At 45.4% G+C, this 17,214-nt stretch overlaps 1 protein-coding gene across 1 annotated transcript in view; it reads right to left on the bottom strand.

Moving 5' to 3' along the window:
- The window catches only part of TMEM178B (transmembrane protein 178B), a 394,222-nt gene that overhangs the window by 256,036 nt on the left and 120,972 nt on the right, over nt 1–17,214 (bottom strand). The window contains exon 2 of the mRNA XM_008051101.2: nt 7,497–7,610. Coding sequence (XP_008049292.1) covers nt 7,497–7,610 — 114 coding nt within the window. The remainder of the gene's footprint in view (nt 1–7,496; nt 7,611–17,214) is intronic.

The raw sequence follows: 17,214 nt of genomic DNA on the forward strand, positions 1-17,214 counted from the left end.
AGCTTAGATTTGCCTTAACTGTTGGAGAGAGGGATCATCTGCCACGCTGAGCTCCCTTTTCAGCACCTAGACCTGGGACAGCTCCCCTAGAGGGCCAAGAAGAGCCAGATCCTAGCTGATGTTCACTTTTCCCTTGTTGTAAAAAACAGGCCAAACCTCTGTGATGAGGTAGTTTTGTCTTATATTTTGCTGTTTCTCCCTGCAGTGAATTTTTGCTGCTTTAAGTATGGAAGCTAGGACCCATGAGGTGTACACGACTGCAGCATTAGCTGCACTCTCCGGGTAGTCAGTAAACATGAAGCAACAAGCAGTTTGAGCCCTTACCTGGTTGGCACTTGAAAATTTCCAATTTGGAAAGCAGAATACCTTTTACTATCCCCTCCAGTGCCCAACATGGGGGTTCCCACAGAATAGGCCACTCCATGACTACTGAATGAGTAAATGAGCAAATGGATAAAGGCGGCAACAGGGTTGTGCCCAGTTCTCCTTTGTGGTGTCTGTGTCAGTGTGCTGAGCCAGAAGAAAACCACTTCCAATCTGTGGGAGCTGAGAGAATGCCTCCAGGCCAGATTTTCGACTAATTCCCAGCAAAAATTGGACCTGCACATTCAGATGAATTGTGGCGTGAAGACTACAATTGCACAAGCACAGTAGTTCAGGTTTTGTTCAGGAGGTGGATGTCTTTAACAGAAAAGACCGTACTGTACTCCACCTACCCCTGCTCCAAGCCTCCTCCCTTCTCTCCCTGCAAGGCCATCTCAAAAGTAAACTGTCCCTCTTGACAACTCCATTTCCATCACTGACCCCCAGCCTGGTCAGCTATCTAAGTAGGTGAAATCAACAGCTGCATATATGTGAATGATTTTAAAGCATCTCCATTTTCACCTGTAATGCCCTTGCCATCCTTCCATAGGGTAGGTCTCCTGAAAAAGTAAAAATGGTATCCAGGGAAGGAAATCCAAAAACACCTTAACCCCTTAGCTCAAGCATGTTCATCAAATCAGTAAGCCTGATCTCCAGCAGAACCTGAGGGAGTGGGACAAAGAGGAGGTAAGTTTTGATGGCAGAAAAACTGTGAAGGAAATGTCCCAGCATGAGTTACTGCTGCAAGAGCAGGTCTCAGTGCAATATCACATTAAGGGGCTTGTGCTCTCTGCCCAGCTTGCTGCAAAAATACCACTGGAGCTATAGGAAGACAGGCACAGGGCAGTAGGTATCTGAAAGGTTTACAGTGTTTCCTGCAGGGGCTGGGTGGGTGAAGGCAGAGACATGAAATGGTTTGTAAAAAGCAAAAACATTAGGATACAAGGCAACATGTGATGATACCCTGTGGGTTGAGTTTCTGTGCTACCAAGCACTCCTAGTTCTGAGGATGGTTTCTTGCTAGCAATGACCCCCATGGATGCCAGTCTTGCAAGTGAGAGGCAGCGCACAACAGATTGCCCACAGTAAGAGCCTCATACTGGCTGAGTTCCGAAGAGGATGCAGGAGAAGGAAAATGACTGACACTGCAGGGAACCTGAGTTTCTAATGACTGGGATGTTTACCTCATTAGGCTGATTTGCATAATATCAGCCAAAAACAAGAAGAAAAAAAGTAGCTAGGAGGGAGCCCACTGGAGTTCAAGACCTGGATTCTGAGTCCTGATCCTCAGACTCCTCCAAGGTCTGAGACAGGACCACTAGGCAGACCCTCCCCACTAGCTTGGTTACCTTATCTGCAAAGGAGCCTTAACGATGCAGACTGGGTCTAGGAGGAACCCGGAGTCACTCTCTCTGGAGCATTACAGTTGATGGGAACAAGAGGGGCTTAGTGCTACTATAATTACTATTAGTTTCATCCCAAGCCCTTTGGTCTGCAGCATTCATCTTGTGGAACAAGGGATCAGGAACCAGGCAACTCCTGGGCTAGGGAGGATAGAGAGGTCTAAACGAGAAAAAGTCCAGAGGCTGGGCTAGGACCTACAGGTGGGGAGGGGCAAGGAGACATCTTGAACCCAAAAGGTGGGCAGGACCTGGCATGGCTGGAAGGAGCCTAGATAGCACCAGGGAGACTAGGGTAAGAGGCAGGACCTTCTAATTCTGGAAGGAAAGGAAGAGGCAGAAGAGGGCATGGGAGAGGCCAGATAAGGGGGATAGGCAGGTAAGGCTTGCCCAAGCAGAATAAGGTAAGAGTTCTGCACCAACATCCACACTCAAACAGCAGGACACACTGGGCTTCTTCTCACACACCAGGCCAGGATCAGGGCTGTTCACGTAAGACTAACAAGGGTGAGAGATCAAGAGCATCAGGGATAAGGAATCAATGTGTCACTCAGGCGCCTGTAGTAGGCAAGACCATTCTAGATTTTTTTTGTCCCTCTTAGTGGTGGGTTCACTAAAATGTCTGTGCTTATCCAGGAAAGTCTCGATCTCATCTCTGCCTGCCTCTCTTCCCTCCTGCCCAACTGTCCCCGCTTTTCTCTTCTCCTCTCTTCTCCCTCCCTCCTACAGACAGGTTCAACTGTCCCTGCATGCCCTAAACCCTACTTCAGGGTGGCCCCCAGCACTGATGTTCACTGCCCTATGGGCGCACTGATCCACTGCGTGAGGAAAGGCACCAGGCCCCCATGCTGTAGAAGCGGCACCTGCCCTGCCTGGTCCCCATGATTGCTCAGTTTGCCTGAGGCAACAGCTGCAGGGTCACCATGTGGGCTTGGATCTGTGTGTCCTTTTGGGGGTGGGGGGGGCAGGGAAGTTGAGAAGAGGAAATCATCTCTCCTTCCCTTCCTGGCTATTTGGAAATGTGCCCTGTGACCATCTAATCTAATTAGTTGAAGCCTCAGTCTTGACAGGAGAAGGCTTCAAAAAAAAATACTCTAGCTTTCTTGGCTCCCAGCCTCTTGAAAGATAACGGAGAGGATCTGATTGCAGGAAAGTGGAATCCCAGTTCCCCCTGATTCTCACTGCCAGGGGCAATCAACTGTGAGTTAAAACCTCCATCTTGAAAATGCCAAGCGGAAGGAGAAAATCTGAGCTCACAAACACGGTGACTCTGAGTCTCAAGGATCTGACCCTGAGGGAACCCTTAGAATAGCTGCCCACAGAGACCCTGCCCATTAGATCTAGAAATCAGGGAGAGAAGAAGGGCCATCTTTCTCACATCTTTCAAAGGGTGCCTGTCCTGGGACCTCAGGCAGGATCTGCCATAGTGGCCCCCTGCCAGCCTCCCTAGGGTCCTTGCATGGTACAGAGCAAGACCCAGCTCCATGCCATCCCACTTTCTTTTTGCAGAAGCACTCAACCTCTTAGAGACAGGATCTTCACTGATGTTGCTTTCTCAGCCTTCTTCCTCTGCCAGAGCCCACCCTGGCTGCCCAGTTCCTATTACAGATCACTAGGCTTCCAACCACCATCTCCCCTTGCCTTGCCACTGGGCAGGTGTCCAGGATCCTGGATGTGTGGAAAGGCTGTGTGCCTGCCAAAGGGAGAACAAAGGCAGAGCCACTCGGGATGACCTCAGGGGGTTTTGGAGGTTGCACAAGGACACCAAATTCTCCAAACAAGCGCTGCCACCACAGATGAAACTGCGGACTATGAAAAGCCGGCGGGGACATATTCTAGTGAGAGGAGGAAGCAGCACCATTTAAAATGCTGCTGCTCCCCTTGACCATGTTAATCGGATTTTGTCATATTCGAAACATGAAACCAGACAACCTGTCGGGGAGCAACATAAGCCAAGTTCATCTTCTGCGGCTGCCTGTCTCCTCCTCACTGGTCAGTGACACTCGCCTGTCCTGCTCCACCCTAGAGGTAGCCAGATGATCTAGGTCAGCAGTACAGCACATCCTCAAGAACCATGAAGCCACAGAGACAGGACAAATCCTGTACTCCCTCACTCTGCCCTGCCTCTCCACCTACCCAGGGCCACTGAAACCTCAAAGGGGGACAGTGGGAGGGTAGAAAAGCAGGGAGTCCACCCCAGGTGGACAGCCTGGCTAGGTGGGCCGAGGACACATTTCCCAGCTCCAGAAGGAGCTCTACCTTCTCCCAGGGTAGGAAGGAGAAGCAGCACGGAACCCCACCAGCAATCACCAACCCAGCCAGAGTCAGAACCTGGTCACAACTCAGCATTCACACAAAGAGCTCTTCTCTTCTCCCACCACTCGCCCACATCCCAACTCCCAACTCCACACACACACAGGTTGGATCATCTGGCCTTTACTCCCTATACAATTATGACCTCTTTACAGTTGGACATTCAAGTCTAGTCACCTGACCATATAAGGTGCCTGAGCTCCCAGTCCAGCAGCTAAGCCTCCCATTGGTAAGGTTAACTTTTCAAAAACCACAATGTAGTTTTAAACCAAATGGCTTTTTCCTACTTGAAAATTGTCTTCTATATCAGTGGTTGATGATCAAACCACATGTAAGTTTCTGATGAAAAGTATAGAATCCAATTTAACTAAATCCAAATATTTGCTAGAAGTGTATTTCCTTTGGCAAAAAGTATATACTGAGAAAAATTATAGAATGAAATAAACTGTAGAATGAAATAAATTTTAGAATGAAAGAGATTATGATCAAATTGTAAAATGATAACCAAACAAATGATCTCACTTAGAGTATTAAGAAGTACACTATGGAATACTATTCAGTTACCAAAAACAGTGAAATAATGTCTTTTGCAGCAACTTGGATGGAACTGGAGAACATCATCCTAAGCAAACTAACTCAGGAACAGAAAACCAAACACTGCATGTTCTCACTTATAAGTGAGAGCTAAACCAAAAATATGCAAAGACATAGAGAAGGGTATAATGGACACTGGAGACTCAGAAGGGGCGGGTGAAGGGACAAAAAAAATCACCTATTGGGTACAATGTGAACAAGTGGGGGGGAGGGTGGGTACTCTGAAAGCCCAGACCAAAAACTATTTGTATCCCCCAAAGGTAATGTAATTTTAAAAAATTAAAATTAAAATAAATAAAGAGTATAGGACTCTCAAACTAATAAAGAAATCAAGTCTGATTTTTTTTCTAGCACTTGATCACAGGACTTTGCTAATCTTTAAGCGTTTTTGCTTTATTTCAAAGGAGACTACTTTCCACCTAATGTCATCAATATCTGATCTCTGAAAATTAAAGTGGACATTTCATGTGTTTCCCTGTCTTGCCAGCATTCCCTTTTACACTTAGTACCAACTTCAACTGTGACAGATGCTCACCTGCCCTCTGACTAAAAATAGCTGTCATGGATGTCAAAAATGGCAAATGTTCTCTCTCTCTGCTTAACAGCCCATTAGGCGACTTTGTGAAAAAGGCAGATGAATCCCTCACCAAAGAGTAGCCTCCGCTTTACCCGACACCAGGTGCTCGAGACCTTTTCATATATCAATCGTTGAGATGGCTTTTATCAGTTAAAAATAGAGCTGTTAGCACCCCAATTCACAGCATATGCTGCACACTGGATTTTGCAGAGCCAAACAGCACTACAGTTTGAGAATAAGAGACTGGAGACATGCAGAGCTCAAAGAAGACCCCACAAACCTTGGCATTATCCTATCCTCTCTGTCTTTGCTGATGCCATGTGACATGTTTCCAATGATGCCTCCCTGGGTAATCTCTTTGAACTCCAGGTATCTACAGTGTGTACAGTCAAAAGAGTTCTACCAGGTTTCCCTTGAAGTGTATCTGTGCAATTTACAGTAAAAAGTTGTCACAAACTAACTTAATTGCTTAAAGCAATTCTATTATATTGTAATTATCACATTGCATTGTAACTACTTGCTTTGTGAATGTCTCTCTCCATCCCCTACCCTCCTTCACCCCCAGACATGAGCTCCTTAAAGAGGCCCCTGAGACCTCAGTATCCACAAGTGCCTCATACATAAAGAAATTTGGAAACTTTGGTTCAATTTTAATTCGAATGGAAGCTGCTATGTCAATAACTTAGTCCTTCTTAGATTCTGAATCCTATTATGATCTCCATAACTTTAGTTAGACTTAAGTGGTTAATCAACAGGACTTACCAATCTTGAACATCCCTTCTAGACTTCTAATAAGTGACTCTACTAAGTTAATGCATTGTGTGAAATAAGCAGTTATTGTCGTGTAGTCTATGTTTGGGTCCTTACATGTCTACTTCCAAAAAGAAATTAATAACCCTGATTACTTGTATAATTACTAGTGTAATCACTAAAGCAAATGTAACATTAAAATAAAATATGTGGAATGCCTAGCTCATATTTAGGAAGACTCTTTGAGCATTAGCTCTCTGTCCCCATGTGCTGATTAGTGTCTCTAGTAATGGATGAACTCATAGGGGCCATAGTCCGGTTAGTACCGTTCCAGCTGTTGGCACCTGCTCCATCATTTCAGACCAGGGTCATTTAATGACAGTCATCTGGACACCCAGGCACATTTTTCTTGAAGCCAATGAATGATTGTTCTGTTCAGTTTCATTTTACTTGTCCTTCTTACCACCCTAACCCCCATCCCAAGCTGTGTTTGTTTAACTAAAGCCAAACCAAAAAGTGAAATACATCCGGTGGGCCCAACACATACAAAAGACAATTAGACAACAGTAAAGAGAAGAGAGATGTTTCGGCCTGAAGAGTCACCTTCTTCAAAGTTTACTAAACAAGGACTCCTTATCATAGTATCAGGAAATGGCAAAACAGCCCTCTTTCACATAAACATAAACTGAACCTTAACTTTAACATTAGGTGAGAAAAGGTGGAATAAAATGCATGACAAATTTTCCAGAGGCAGCACAGAGTTTACTGACAGTAAGACTATGTCACATGAGGAATTGTCCCTCCAAGAAAGGAGCACTCTCCTGCCATAGAAGGCAGTGTGTCCCCATGGAGCAGAAGAATAAAAATAGACAACAGCTTGCTCATTAAGTCACCCTCTGGTTGTCATTTAAGTCACTGAGGCTCACTGACCGACAAATTCCCTAACTAATGGACACAGAACCAGGGTCCCAAAACCTATCATTTGAAGGTAAACAGAGGCATGTAGGTTGAGGCGAGATCCCACCCCTTAGTGACCCACCCAGGTGCAACTCTCCAGTGCCTACCACCACCAGCAGGGCTCACCCTTTACAACCCGAGGGACAAAGAGGTGACCACAATAATATAGAGCGGTTAGCACCCCAATTCACAGCATATGCTGCATAAGCAATCTGGAGATATGCTAGAGTTAAGTCCCAGGAGTTGGTCAGTGAGGTAGGTGAAATTCTTAAATGCCTACCAGAGTAGTGAAATAAGATAAGTGTCTAACAGCTAGTTGTGTTTTGGATTTTTTTTTTTTAGTTCTAGAAGCAAACTCCCCACATCTATAATGTAATCAAAATCAACTGAGGCAGTTCTGACCGAAGATCTTGGTACTTTACACAATCACCACAATGTTCTGAGACTGTCCACAGATCTCAGAAGGTGGCACATCCAATCCTCCAGGCCTCCAAAGTGACTTCACAGCACAGTCACAGTCAATAAGATGCTGTTCTACTTACGCAGGGCGTGCCACTCGTCCTGACGGATGGTCTTCGTGATGTTGAAAGTGAGATTCCTGGGGATGGTGGCTGAGGAGTAGTGGTATTTGATGTACGTGCACCGCTCAATTTCTCCTGGAAAAGAGAGACCGAAAATCAAATGTTAACGAGGCAGTAACCACATCTGGAGTGGTTCTGAGAGCCACTGTTCTGTCCTAGAGAAAGGGACTTGTTTCATATTGGGCCTGGTGACAACTACAGTTTATACAAGGCAATGACTTTGACTCAAAAAGAGCAAGAGAGTAGAACTATAATTAAGCAGTATTGATTTAGGTTTTAAAAAATACAGCTCTAGAATCACACAAAGGTGGGAAGAGTCAAAGTTCAGGCTAAGAGGAGCTTGCTAAGAAAGTCATACCCATGTTTGTCTAATCTTCTCGACTTTCAAGTCAATAGAGGAAGGTTGGCATCGAAAGATGTTCGCAGTTTCCACCCAGGGACCATTAGAGAGAAGGCTTCCACCTTAATGATGTCATTTGTGCTTTGAACACACCCAGTATTCTGGAATGGTAAAGGGGCAGGAGAGCTCTTCCCTTTTATGTCTCTCCTTCCAATCTCACCCCTGGACACCAAACACTCAGATCAGTCTGTGTGTCTTTGAACCAGTTTCTTTTAAGGTTTTTTTTTTTTAGACAAAAGTATGATTCCTTAACCAACTCAACACCTGTTCCAGTAAGACCTCTACAATCAGTTGCTATGAATCAAAGCATGCTTTGCTAGTCAAATTACCAAGATGTTTCTAGATCTGAGAACAGAAATTCTCAAAGTGTGGTCCCAGGACCAGCAGTATCAGCATCCTATGAGAACTTGCTAGAAATGCAGCTTCTTAGGTCCAACCTACTAAATCAAACCCGGAGGTAGAACTTGGCAATCTGAATTTGAATAAGTTCTCCAGGTGATTCTATTGCAAGCTTAAGTTTGAGAACTGCTGCCTTACAGAAACTAATAGAATTACTAGTGTATTAATTCATAAATCCACCATGTTTGCAAATTCCAAAAAGAAGGCCTGACTGGGAGCTCTTCCCTTGTTACTTTTGGTCTCCTGTAGTCATTTCTATCGACGCTTGTTCATCTGGGGGATATTAAAACTCGGTGTCAGGGCATTGTGAAGAGTCAGGAAAGGGGTGATTTTTAAAGGTTAGGGGTTTTGAAATTTGGTTTTGCACCTGAATGGATTTTGATGGTAATCCATTTTGCACCCCACTGATTTTCAATTTATAACTGGTGGCACCTGATTGAATTGTTTGACCCCTGGCCCACTGTCAGTAGGGAACCTGGAATTGGTGAAGTCCAATAATTTAGACAGTGCCTCATGAAACCGATGCCTTATTGTAAATCATATCTGGACAGCTGCCCAGTTCCAGTTGATGGCAGATACTTCTCCAATAGGACAGACACTATCCAAAGAGGCAAAGTTCTGGAAAAGGGTATGCACTTTTTTCTTGTATCTTCAGTTGATCAACTCATCTGCCTCTTGCTCCTTAGCCCACAAGCATCCTAAAGCCTCTCTCAAGTCCCCAGCATTCCCCCTGTGCACACTTTCTCCTTATACCTTCATCCCATCATCCTCCTCCCTTAGCTTGCAAAACTTGATGGAAAAGGAGTCTACCAGACAGTCTCCACTTCCTCCACTCACATTCACATCTCAAATACCACACACTCTAACTCCCGTAACAATTTCCATTAACAGCATCATCTCCCATTCTGGTCTACACCATCATGAATCAATCCAACAGTCATCCCCGCCTCTTCCCTACTGATACCCCTCCTTCCTGACACACACCTGATCACAAATTCTGCCAGTTCTACTTCAGAAATGTGCCTGGAGCCCAGTCCTTCCCTCTGCTGCCCCTCCCTATATAGTAGTTTTCCTAATACAATGACCTATCTCAACAAACAACCATATTTATTGAAGACCTACTAGACAGGAGGAACTTGCCAGGTTCTTTGTAGACCAGGGGTTTCCAACTCTACTTATGTCCAACACACACTGAAGATGTTCGTGAGGCACCTGGGTGAACAGATGAGGCTGCCCCAGGCTATGTCCAGGCTCCCCGAGGGCTGAAGGAACCAGCATTTCCAACAAACCCAGAACCTGCTCACCAGTTCTGTATTTGTTCCACCAGTGGGAAACTCAGTTATGGACATTGTCTCATTTAATCCACTCTACAACCCAATTAAGTAGGCATTGTTATTACCTGTTTTGCAAATGAGAAAGTAGAGCCTCAAGAACATTAAGTGATTTACCCAAGGAAGTAGCCTCCACCAGGCCACCCTCCCATGTGGAGTATATGCCATGCAGGAAAAAATGTGACTAACTGGTATGCTGCTCACAGGTCTCTATGATGCTCTTTACACACAGGATAAGGCCCACACTCCTCAGGCACAAAGCCCCAGCCTCCACCTCAGGTCCCCTCAAGTCTCAGGCTCCTCACACCTTAGGCTCCAGTCAGGTGAATTTTCCTGCCTTGCCTCGAATATGCCACATCCATTCTTGACTCCGCATCTGTTCTCCCACCTGCATTTCTTCCTCTGACAAACACCTACTCATCCTAACAGGTGGCTCAAGTGGCAGCTCCTCAGCACAGCCCTTCCTGCATCTAGGACTGCCCCCCGCAGGGTGGGTTCCACAATGGCTTCCCTTATCCCTTCCCTGCTCCCCTGTGCTTCTGTCTTTCCTGAGCAAACACACCACTTCACTGTGATTTATCTGTTTACACGTCTCACTCCCCCACTAGATTATGAGTTTCTCAAGGGCAGTGATGTTGTCTTATTCATTCCTCTTTATCTCCCCAGCCCCTAACACAAGGTAAGCACCAAAAACATGTGCTTTAAGAAAGGAAATGAATAATATGAGGTGTCCTTTGTAAGGCCACAGCAAAGAATCCAACTGCTTTTATTACATGCAAGGAATTAAAAGGCAAATGAGAATGTAATGAATTAAAGGAGGTGATTGTTGCAAAACTCTGTGAGTCTACAACTAACACATCTTTCCTGCCTGGACAATATAAGGAGAGACTTATCAACCACGCGAGGCAGAAGAAAACCGCATATGATCACAGAACAGTGTCTTACTCTAGGTGGCAAATGTAATCCTAGGGGCAACTAGGTCAGTGGTTTTTGGAGGGGAAAGAGAAAGAAAAGAAAGAGGAGAGGAAACTATAAAAGGTCAAAAGTTGTAACAAGAATACCATCGGCAAATATCATCATGCCTTGGACACGTGCTGTTGGGCAGGTTGTGGCCTGCACAAGGGCACTTCCCAAGAGATACTTGGATGCTGAAATCCAGCTGCTGACCAAGCCTTGCACCCTGGTAGGGTGTTTGTGGCTGCCTCTGCCAGAAGGGCTGTTTTTGTCTGATTTGTACAACAGTGCTGTATGAGATAGCAGCAGCAGTCCTACCTGCAATCATTTTAAGATACAATAAAACACTCTCAGACCCAGATTTCACTGGGGACGGCCAGAATGGTGACGCACTCATGTCTGAGGAAAGCACCTGACTTCTCAGCTAAAGTCAAATTCTCTCAGCCCCAACACAAACTCAACAAGTTGCCCCAGGTTGCAGGCAGTCTGGAGTCAGCTCACTTAGCCTCTCCCAGCCCCAGCCCACCCAACCAGGGAGGGGAAAGCCACTTGACACTCAGGAAGAGCAAGAAGCCAACCAATAGGCACTGCAGGTGACTGGCCAGGGAGCCCACCTAGAGCAATCAGAATAGCCCCACCAACGCCCTTGCTCTTCACTTTGCCTTGAGCATTGCAAACATCCTGTCTCTGACAGCAATTACATTTGAAAGATTCAAATATTGCCAAGAAAAAAGACAAAATATTTATCCATGTGTCTGCAGGTCCTGTCAGTGTGCTGGGCTTTTGTAAATACAGGCACCATCTGGGCATCAAAAACGTATGCCCATAAAGTGGGCTTCCTAATACAAACAGGTTTCCTGTAACAAACAGTTTAGAGGGGCTACCTGGAGGGCAGTGGAGAAGCCCGTGGCCTTACCTGGAAAGAAAGTTAAGTCCATCTTCACCAAACTCCTGCATGCCATCCCAGTCTCAATTCCCCCCTCAGGACCTCAGGAAGTCTCAGGTCAGGGAAGACTGGCCAGTGAGGCCTGAAGGGTAGCTCCCTCCTGTGGCCCCCTGAGACACCATAAACCTCAGGCATGCTCTGCCTTCTGAGCTGGTGTCCCTACTGCCTGCATGTCAGGGTCCCAGCAAGATACAGGTAAGACACACAAACAGGTACCTGAGGAGAGTTTCAAAAAAGGGCGATTTAACTCAACAGGTAAAAAAAATCCTATTATAAAAGAGGAAAAGGACTTGAACAGAAATTTCTCCAAAAACAACAGCATTCAAATGACCAACAGGAAAAGTTACTCAACAACACTAATTATCAGGGAAATGCAAATTGAAACCACAATGAAATACCACCTCACACCTGTCAAGATGGTTAGTTAAAAAAAAAAAAAAGTACCGGCAAGGAAGAGGAGAAATAAAATCCTCACACACTATTGGTAGGAAGGTAAATCAGTACAGTCACTATGGAACACAGTTTCGAGATTCCTCAAAAAATTAAAAATAGAACTACCATATGATCCAGCAATCCACTTCTGGGAATATATCCAAAACAATTGAAATCAGGATCTCAAAGAGATATCAACACTCCCATGTTCATTGCAGCATTATTCACAATAATGCCAAGATAGAGAAACACCTAAATGTCCATCCACAAATTAATGAATAAAGAAAATGTATATATACATACAACAAAACAGCATTTAGCTTTAAAAAAGAAAGGACTTTTGCCACATGTGGCAATGACACCATGAGTGAGCATAGAGGACATTATGCTAAGTGAAAGAAGCCGGGCAGAGAAGGGCAAATGCTGCATGATTCCACTCCTATAAGGAATCAAAAATAGTCAAACTCATAGAAGTGAGCGTAGAATGGTGGTTGCCAGAGCCTGGGAGATGGGGAAAATAATTAGTTGTTGCTCAACAGGTATACATTTTCAGTTGTACGAGATGAATAAGAGACCTGTTTAATAATACTATTATACAGGGGAGGGGAGGCACATAACATCAATAAGCGTACCTGATCTCAAACCAGGTGAAGTGAGGACCAAAGGGGGACCCAAACTTTACCTGTACGATGACCACTTATATACCTAATCCTGAAGTGTACCCCTCATATTTAAAATAAAAATTGTTTTCAAAAGTAAAGTTGAAAAAGAAAAGAAAAAACTTACAATTATACACTCAAAAATCTGTTAAGAGGATAGATCTTGTGTTAAACGTTCTTACAACAATAGCAACAAAAGGGGGGACAATTTACTAAGCTTAGCACAGGACATAAAGAGACCAGTGAAGGGTGGTACAAGGGACCTGGGGCTGGCAGCAGAAGGAGCTGGGGTTGTCACCAGAACCCAGCAAGGTGGCCATATGGAAGAGGGAATGCAGCTTTTGGCAGAGGGTCACAGCCAACCTGTGGCAAGATAACAGGGAAGAAATACCCAACCCTTAGGGCTGCCCCTTCAATCTCCCGGTTGCTCTCAGTAGCAGACTCCAAACTAGAAGCTGGAGGGCAGATCAGCCTGCAAGAGTCCAGAGCAGAGGCCAAAGGCAGAAGCTGGATTGGAGGTGCACACAGAGCATCCAGCTCATACCTCTTCTCTCTCTTTCCAATCTGCTTGCGTTTCCCTGCCCTCTCTCCCTTCCAAGCATATCACTCCAGCTTCCGCTTTAACCAATGCTGCACATTCTTTCTTTCCAAACCTCCATCTCTCAAAGTCTGAAGTGGCAACGGGTGATGTGGGAAAGTGAGATTGGGGAGAGACTGTTTCATTCCTTCTTCTCCATCTCAAGTCCTTAAAGACCCAAAGCTCACACCAAGTACTAAGTGTGGTTCCTGCACACAGTAAGTGCTAAATAAATATTTACTATTATTAGTATCCATTGGTGCCCTAGGACTACTCTAAGGGGATGTAAACACAGGAGCTCAGAAGTAATATGAATAAAATGCTTACATCATGCTAAAAACACAGACCTATGTCTACAGAGTACAAATTTCCACACAATACTCTCAGGAGGCTGGTGGAGCAAGAGCCCTGATGTATGCTGAACATGTAAAGAACAGACTGGGGGATTGGGGGGGTGCCAGAGATGGAGCAGAAACCTGCACACACTGACACTGAGTTCTGGAGTCTGGCCACACCCGCAGCAATACCTGCAGGCGGTTTTCCTCTGGCTAGCATCAGCTATCAGCAATCCAAGGCTTCCTAAGTGCTTCTCAAAGGAGTTCATCACTCCAGGGAAATATGTATAAAGCAGGACCCTTCTCAGGCAGAGGAATTTTAGAGGCAGCGCTGGGACCCAACCTCATTCCTCTAAAATTACCTTCTCTACACAAGTGCCATAGCACTTTAAATCTCTCTTAGAGAGTCATTGTTTGGGGTCAAATATTGTACTCTTAGCTGTTTTTATATTTCTTTTAAATAAGTCTGAAGAGGTAGCCCTGAGTCACTAATGCCCAAGTGAATGAGATCCCAAAACCTCTTCCTACATGCCAGAGGGGCCCTCAGCCACAGAGGGCCCCAGAGAACAAAGATACTAAGAAGGGCACAAAGGAACCAAGGTAGCTCACAGGAGGTGGGCCTGGCGCTGCACTGCAGGAACTCCCCCATGCCTTACTTTATAAGTGGTGAAGTGGACTGGGTACGTGATGACCAAATGTTTCTAGGATAAAATGAGTTAAAGTGTAAAAGGTTTATCTATTTCAAGAGTTGAGGAGCGTTTAATGTACACTGTGACTCCCCAAAAAAAGGGACAGTTACAGCATACTGACTTTCCTAGATGCCTTTGACCCCGAATTCTTTTTGATTCAAGGACCAGTTTCTAGCATAGGACAGAGTTCGTGAACATCAAAAACACGTCCTTTGTTTACATCCCAGCCCCAGAGCCAGGCACAGCAAGAGGCACAGAGTAAGCCCTTGATATATATTTAAATAAATGAAAAAATATCAGACTCTGTTATTTGACCAAATGATCTACCAGGTAAATGGCAATGGCACCAAGTATCTGCTCCTCTCTGAAGCCTTGCCTGGGTAAAGGCAAAGTAACACCAGCGTTGAATGCCCACCAAGAGCTATCTGTGAGATGACTTGAAATGAGTCTGGACTCTGAGTAGAACTAGTGCCATCACCCTGGGTGCCCTGTACCACATCCCTCAGTCACCTTTGATTGTGATGCAGCTACAGTGGACACTCCTGGGCAAGCTGACAGTGCCCATGGCAAGCATCTACCAGGCCTCCCTGCCTCTGCTCCTCTCACAAGTCCACTGACCCACTCTGAGCAGCCTACAGGAGAGCTGGAGAGTTAGTACCAAGGGCAACCCTCAACAGAGGGACAGTTAGAGAGCAACCGCCCCATCCTTCAGAAGAATAATTATGAGGCGCCTTCTGCAATTGCTTGGAAGGCCCCCCTGGAATTGAACCTGATGCCCACAGCAGTAACTCCCTCCTCCCGGCCCTCTTCATTGGCGCCTCCTCCTCTCCTGTCTCTCCCGGCTCCTTTCTGCCTGTTTCCCCCAGGATCCCTGCCTCAGGGTCTACTTTTAGGAGGATCACAACTAAGAACAACTCAGAGAAGAATAGTGGACATGGTTTATACGTTTGAAAACAGTGTGGGTGTTAATAAGTAAAAGGAAGTGGTAAAGTTCAGGCTTGAGGTTGCTTTGAAGGGTCACAGAGGCACCTGCAGATGAGGCAGGCTTTCTCCTTCTTCTCAGTTTCCCATATTCCTTTCCTCTCTTGATATTTGCTCATCCTATAGTCATGCAGATAGACTACTGGACCACTTCTGAGAGTCTGTGTTTCCTTGGTCTTTTTTTTTTTTTTTTTGAGTCAGGGGACCACTCTGTTACCCAGGTTGGACTACAGTGGCATAATCACAGCTCATCACAGCCTTGACCTCCTGGACTCAGGCGATCCTTCTGTCTCAGCCTCCTGAGTAGGTGGAACTACAGGTGCATGCCACCCTACCCAGCTGATTTTTTTGTAGAGACGAGTTCTCAATTTGTTACCCAGGCTGGTCTTAAACTCCTGGGTTCAAGCAATCCTCCTGCTTCTGCCTTCCAAAGTGCTGGGATTACCATGCCCTGCCAGAGATCCTTTTTTTAAACAACAACAAAAAAATCGATTCAATGCCTACCACATGCCAGATGGTCATGTTATCCCAAGTCATCCTCAAAACTCCATGAGGAAAATATTATAGTACTATCCCTGTTTGACTAAATAGGGAGTATGGGCAGATGAAGGCCTTCCCCAAACCCATTGGGCCAGCAAAGAAAAAAGCCAGGATGCAGATTCCAGCCTCTAACCCCAGGTCTGGTGCCTTCCAGGGGAGCACAGCAGTTTCAGACACAGCTCTAAGGATCTACTGTTGGGTGGAAGATTTGTTGGGAATGAGGGTTATTTTTGTAGCCACCATTCCTGGTACTTGGAAGGAACTCGATACATCCATTGGTGAAGGAAGAAAGAAAGGGAAGAAGGACAGAGGAGGGAAGGAACACCACACATGTCTTGTATGTTGCTCTTCTTTCCACAATGCCCATGGCTGGATTGACCCAACCCACGTGGGGTCTCCAGAGACATACTCTGGCCTCTATCCCCCTTGGTGTCAGCCTTTGTGAGTTGCTGTCTGTCTCGCGCACCAGGCTGACAATTCTTAGTCTTTCTAGCCTCGAGCCTGGCTAGTCCTCTGTGCTTAATATACAGAAGATTAAATCAAAAGTAGAAAGAACACATGGAAAAAAATTGAAAGCCACCAACAACAAAAAAAGATAAAACCAGTTAAAGCTTTAAGGCTCGGGCTTCATCTCCTCTTTAAAGAGCATTTTCTCTAAAAAGAAAAAAAGTTAAAATTACATCTTAGCAGGGAGATGAAGTAGGGAGATTTTTCTCTAGCAGATTAGGAAGGTCACTTCTCAGATTTATTAGCGTCATCATGTTGAATTCTTTAGAGACCTCAAGAGTGGAGCAGGGGGAACAGGAGTTTAGTGGGTTACAGGTCGGACTCCCTAAAGGGTGTCAAGGATGAAAAGGCCAGGAAGCAAACCAGGAATGTTCCAGAGGCTCGAGGAGGGCAGGCTGGGCTGGTGACTCCCATACCCCCAACATCCCTGTCCCAAAGTGGGGCAGAAATGGGAGGGGGTGAGGAAGGCATACCTTTGGCAACCTCCACCGACCAGCAATGTTGACGAGAGCTCTCCCTATTTAAGAGGCGACTCTTCACAAAAGCTTATTTCAAGAAACCTCCACACCTCACCTCCCCCACATCTTCTCTTTAGCGCCTTCTGCTCCTCCCAGATGTTCTGAGCTGAAGGATTTGCAAGGCTTATAGCTGCTGCAGGCCCAGCCAGAAAGAATGTTTTATTTTCTTCATACTGAGGAAAAGTGTTATCTACGTTTTTATTTTTAATGCTTTCAAATGCATTCCATTTTGCATGCGTTGTTTTTTATGCTGCAGTATCAGCGTGGCCTTTTAATGTTGTTTTGTATGCATTGCATAGACTGAGTCCTAAATATTTAATTTCATTCCAGTCTATGTTACATAAATGTTTGGTATGAGTAGTACTCAGGGGCCCCTCTTCATTACACACATGGAACTTCATTTTCAAAAAC

Source organism: Carlito syrichta, unplaced genomic scaffold (genome assembly GCF_000164805.1).
Source record: "Carlito syrichta isolate Samal-C Ts95f unplaced genomic scaffold, Tarsius_syrichta-2.0.1 Scaffold163527, whole genome shotgun sequence".
NCBI classification, from domain to species: domain Eukaryota; kingdom Metazoa; phylum Chordata; class Mammalia; order Primates; family Tarsiidae; genus Carlito; species Carlito syrichta.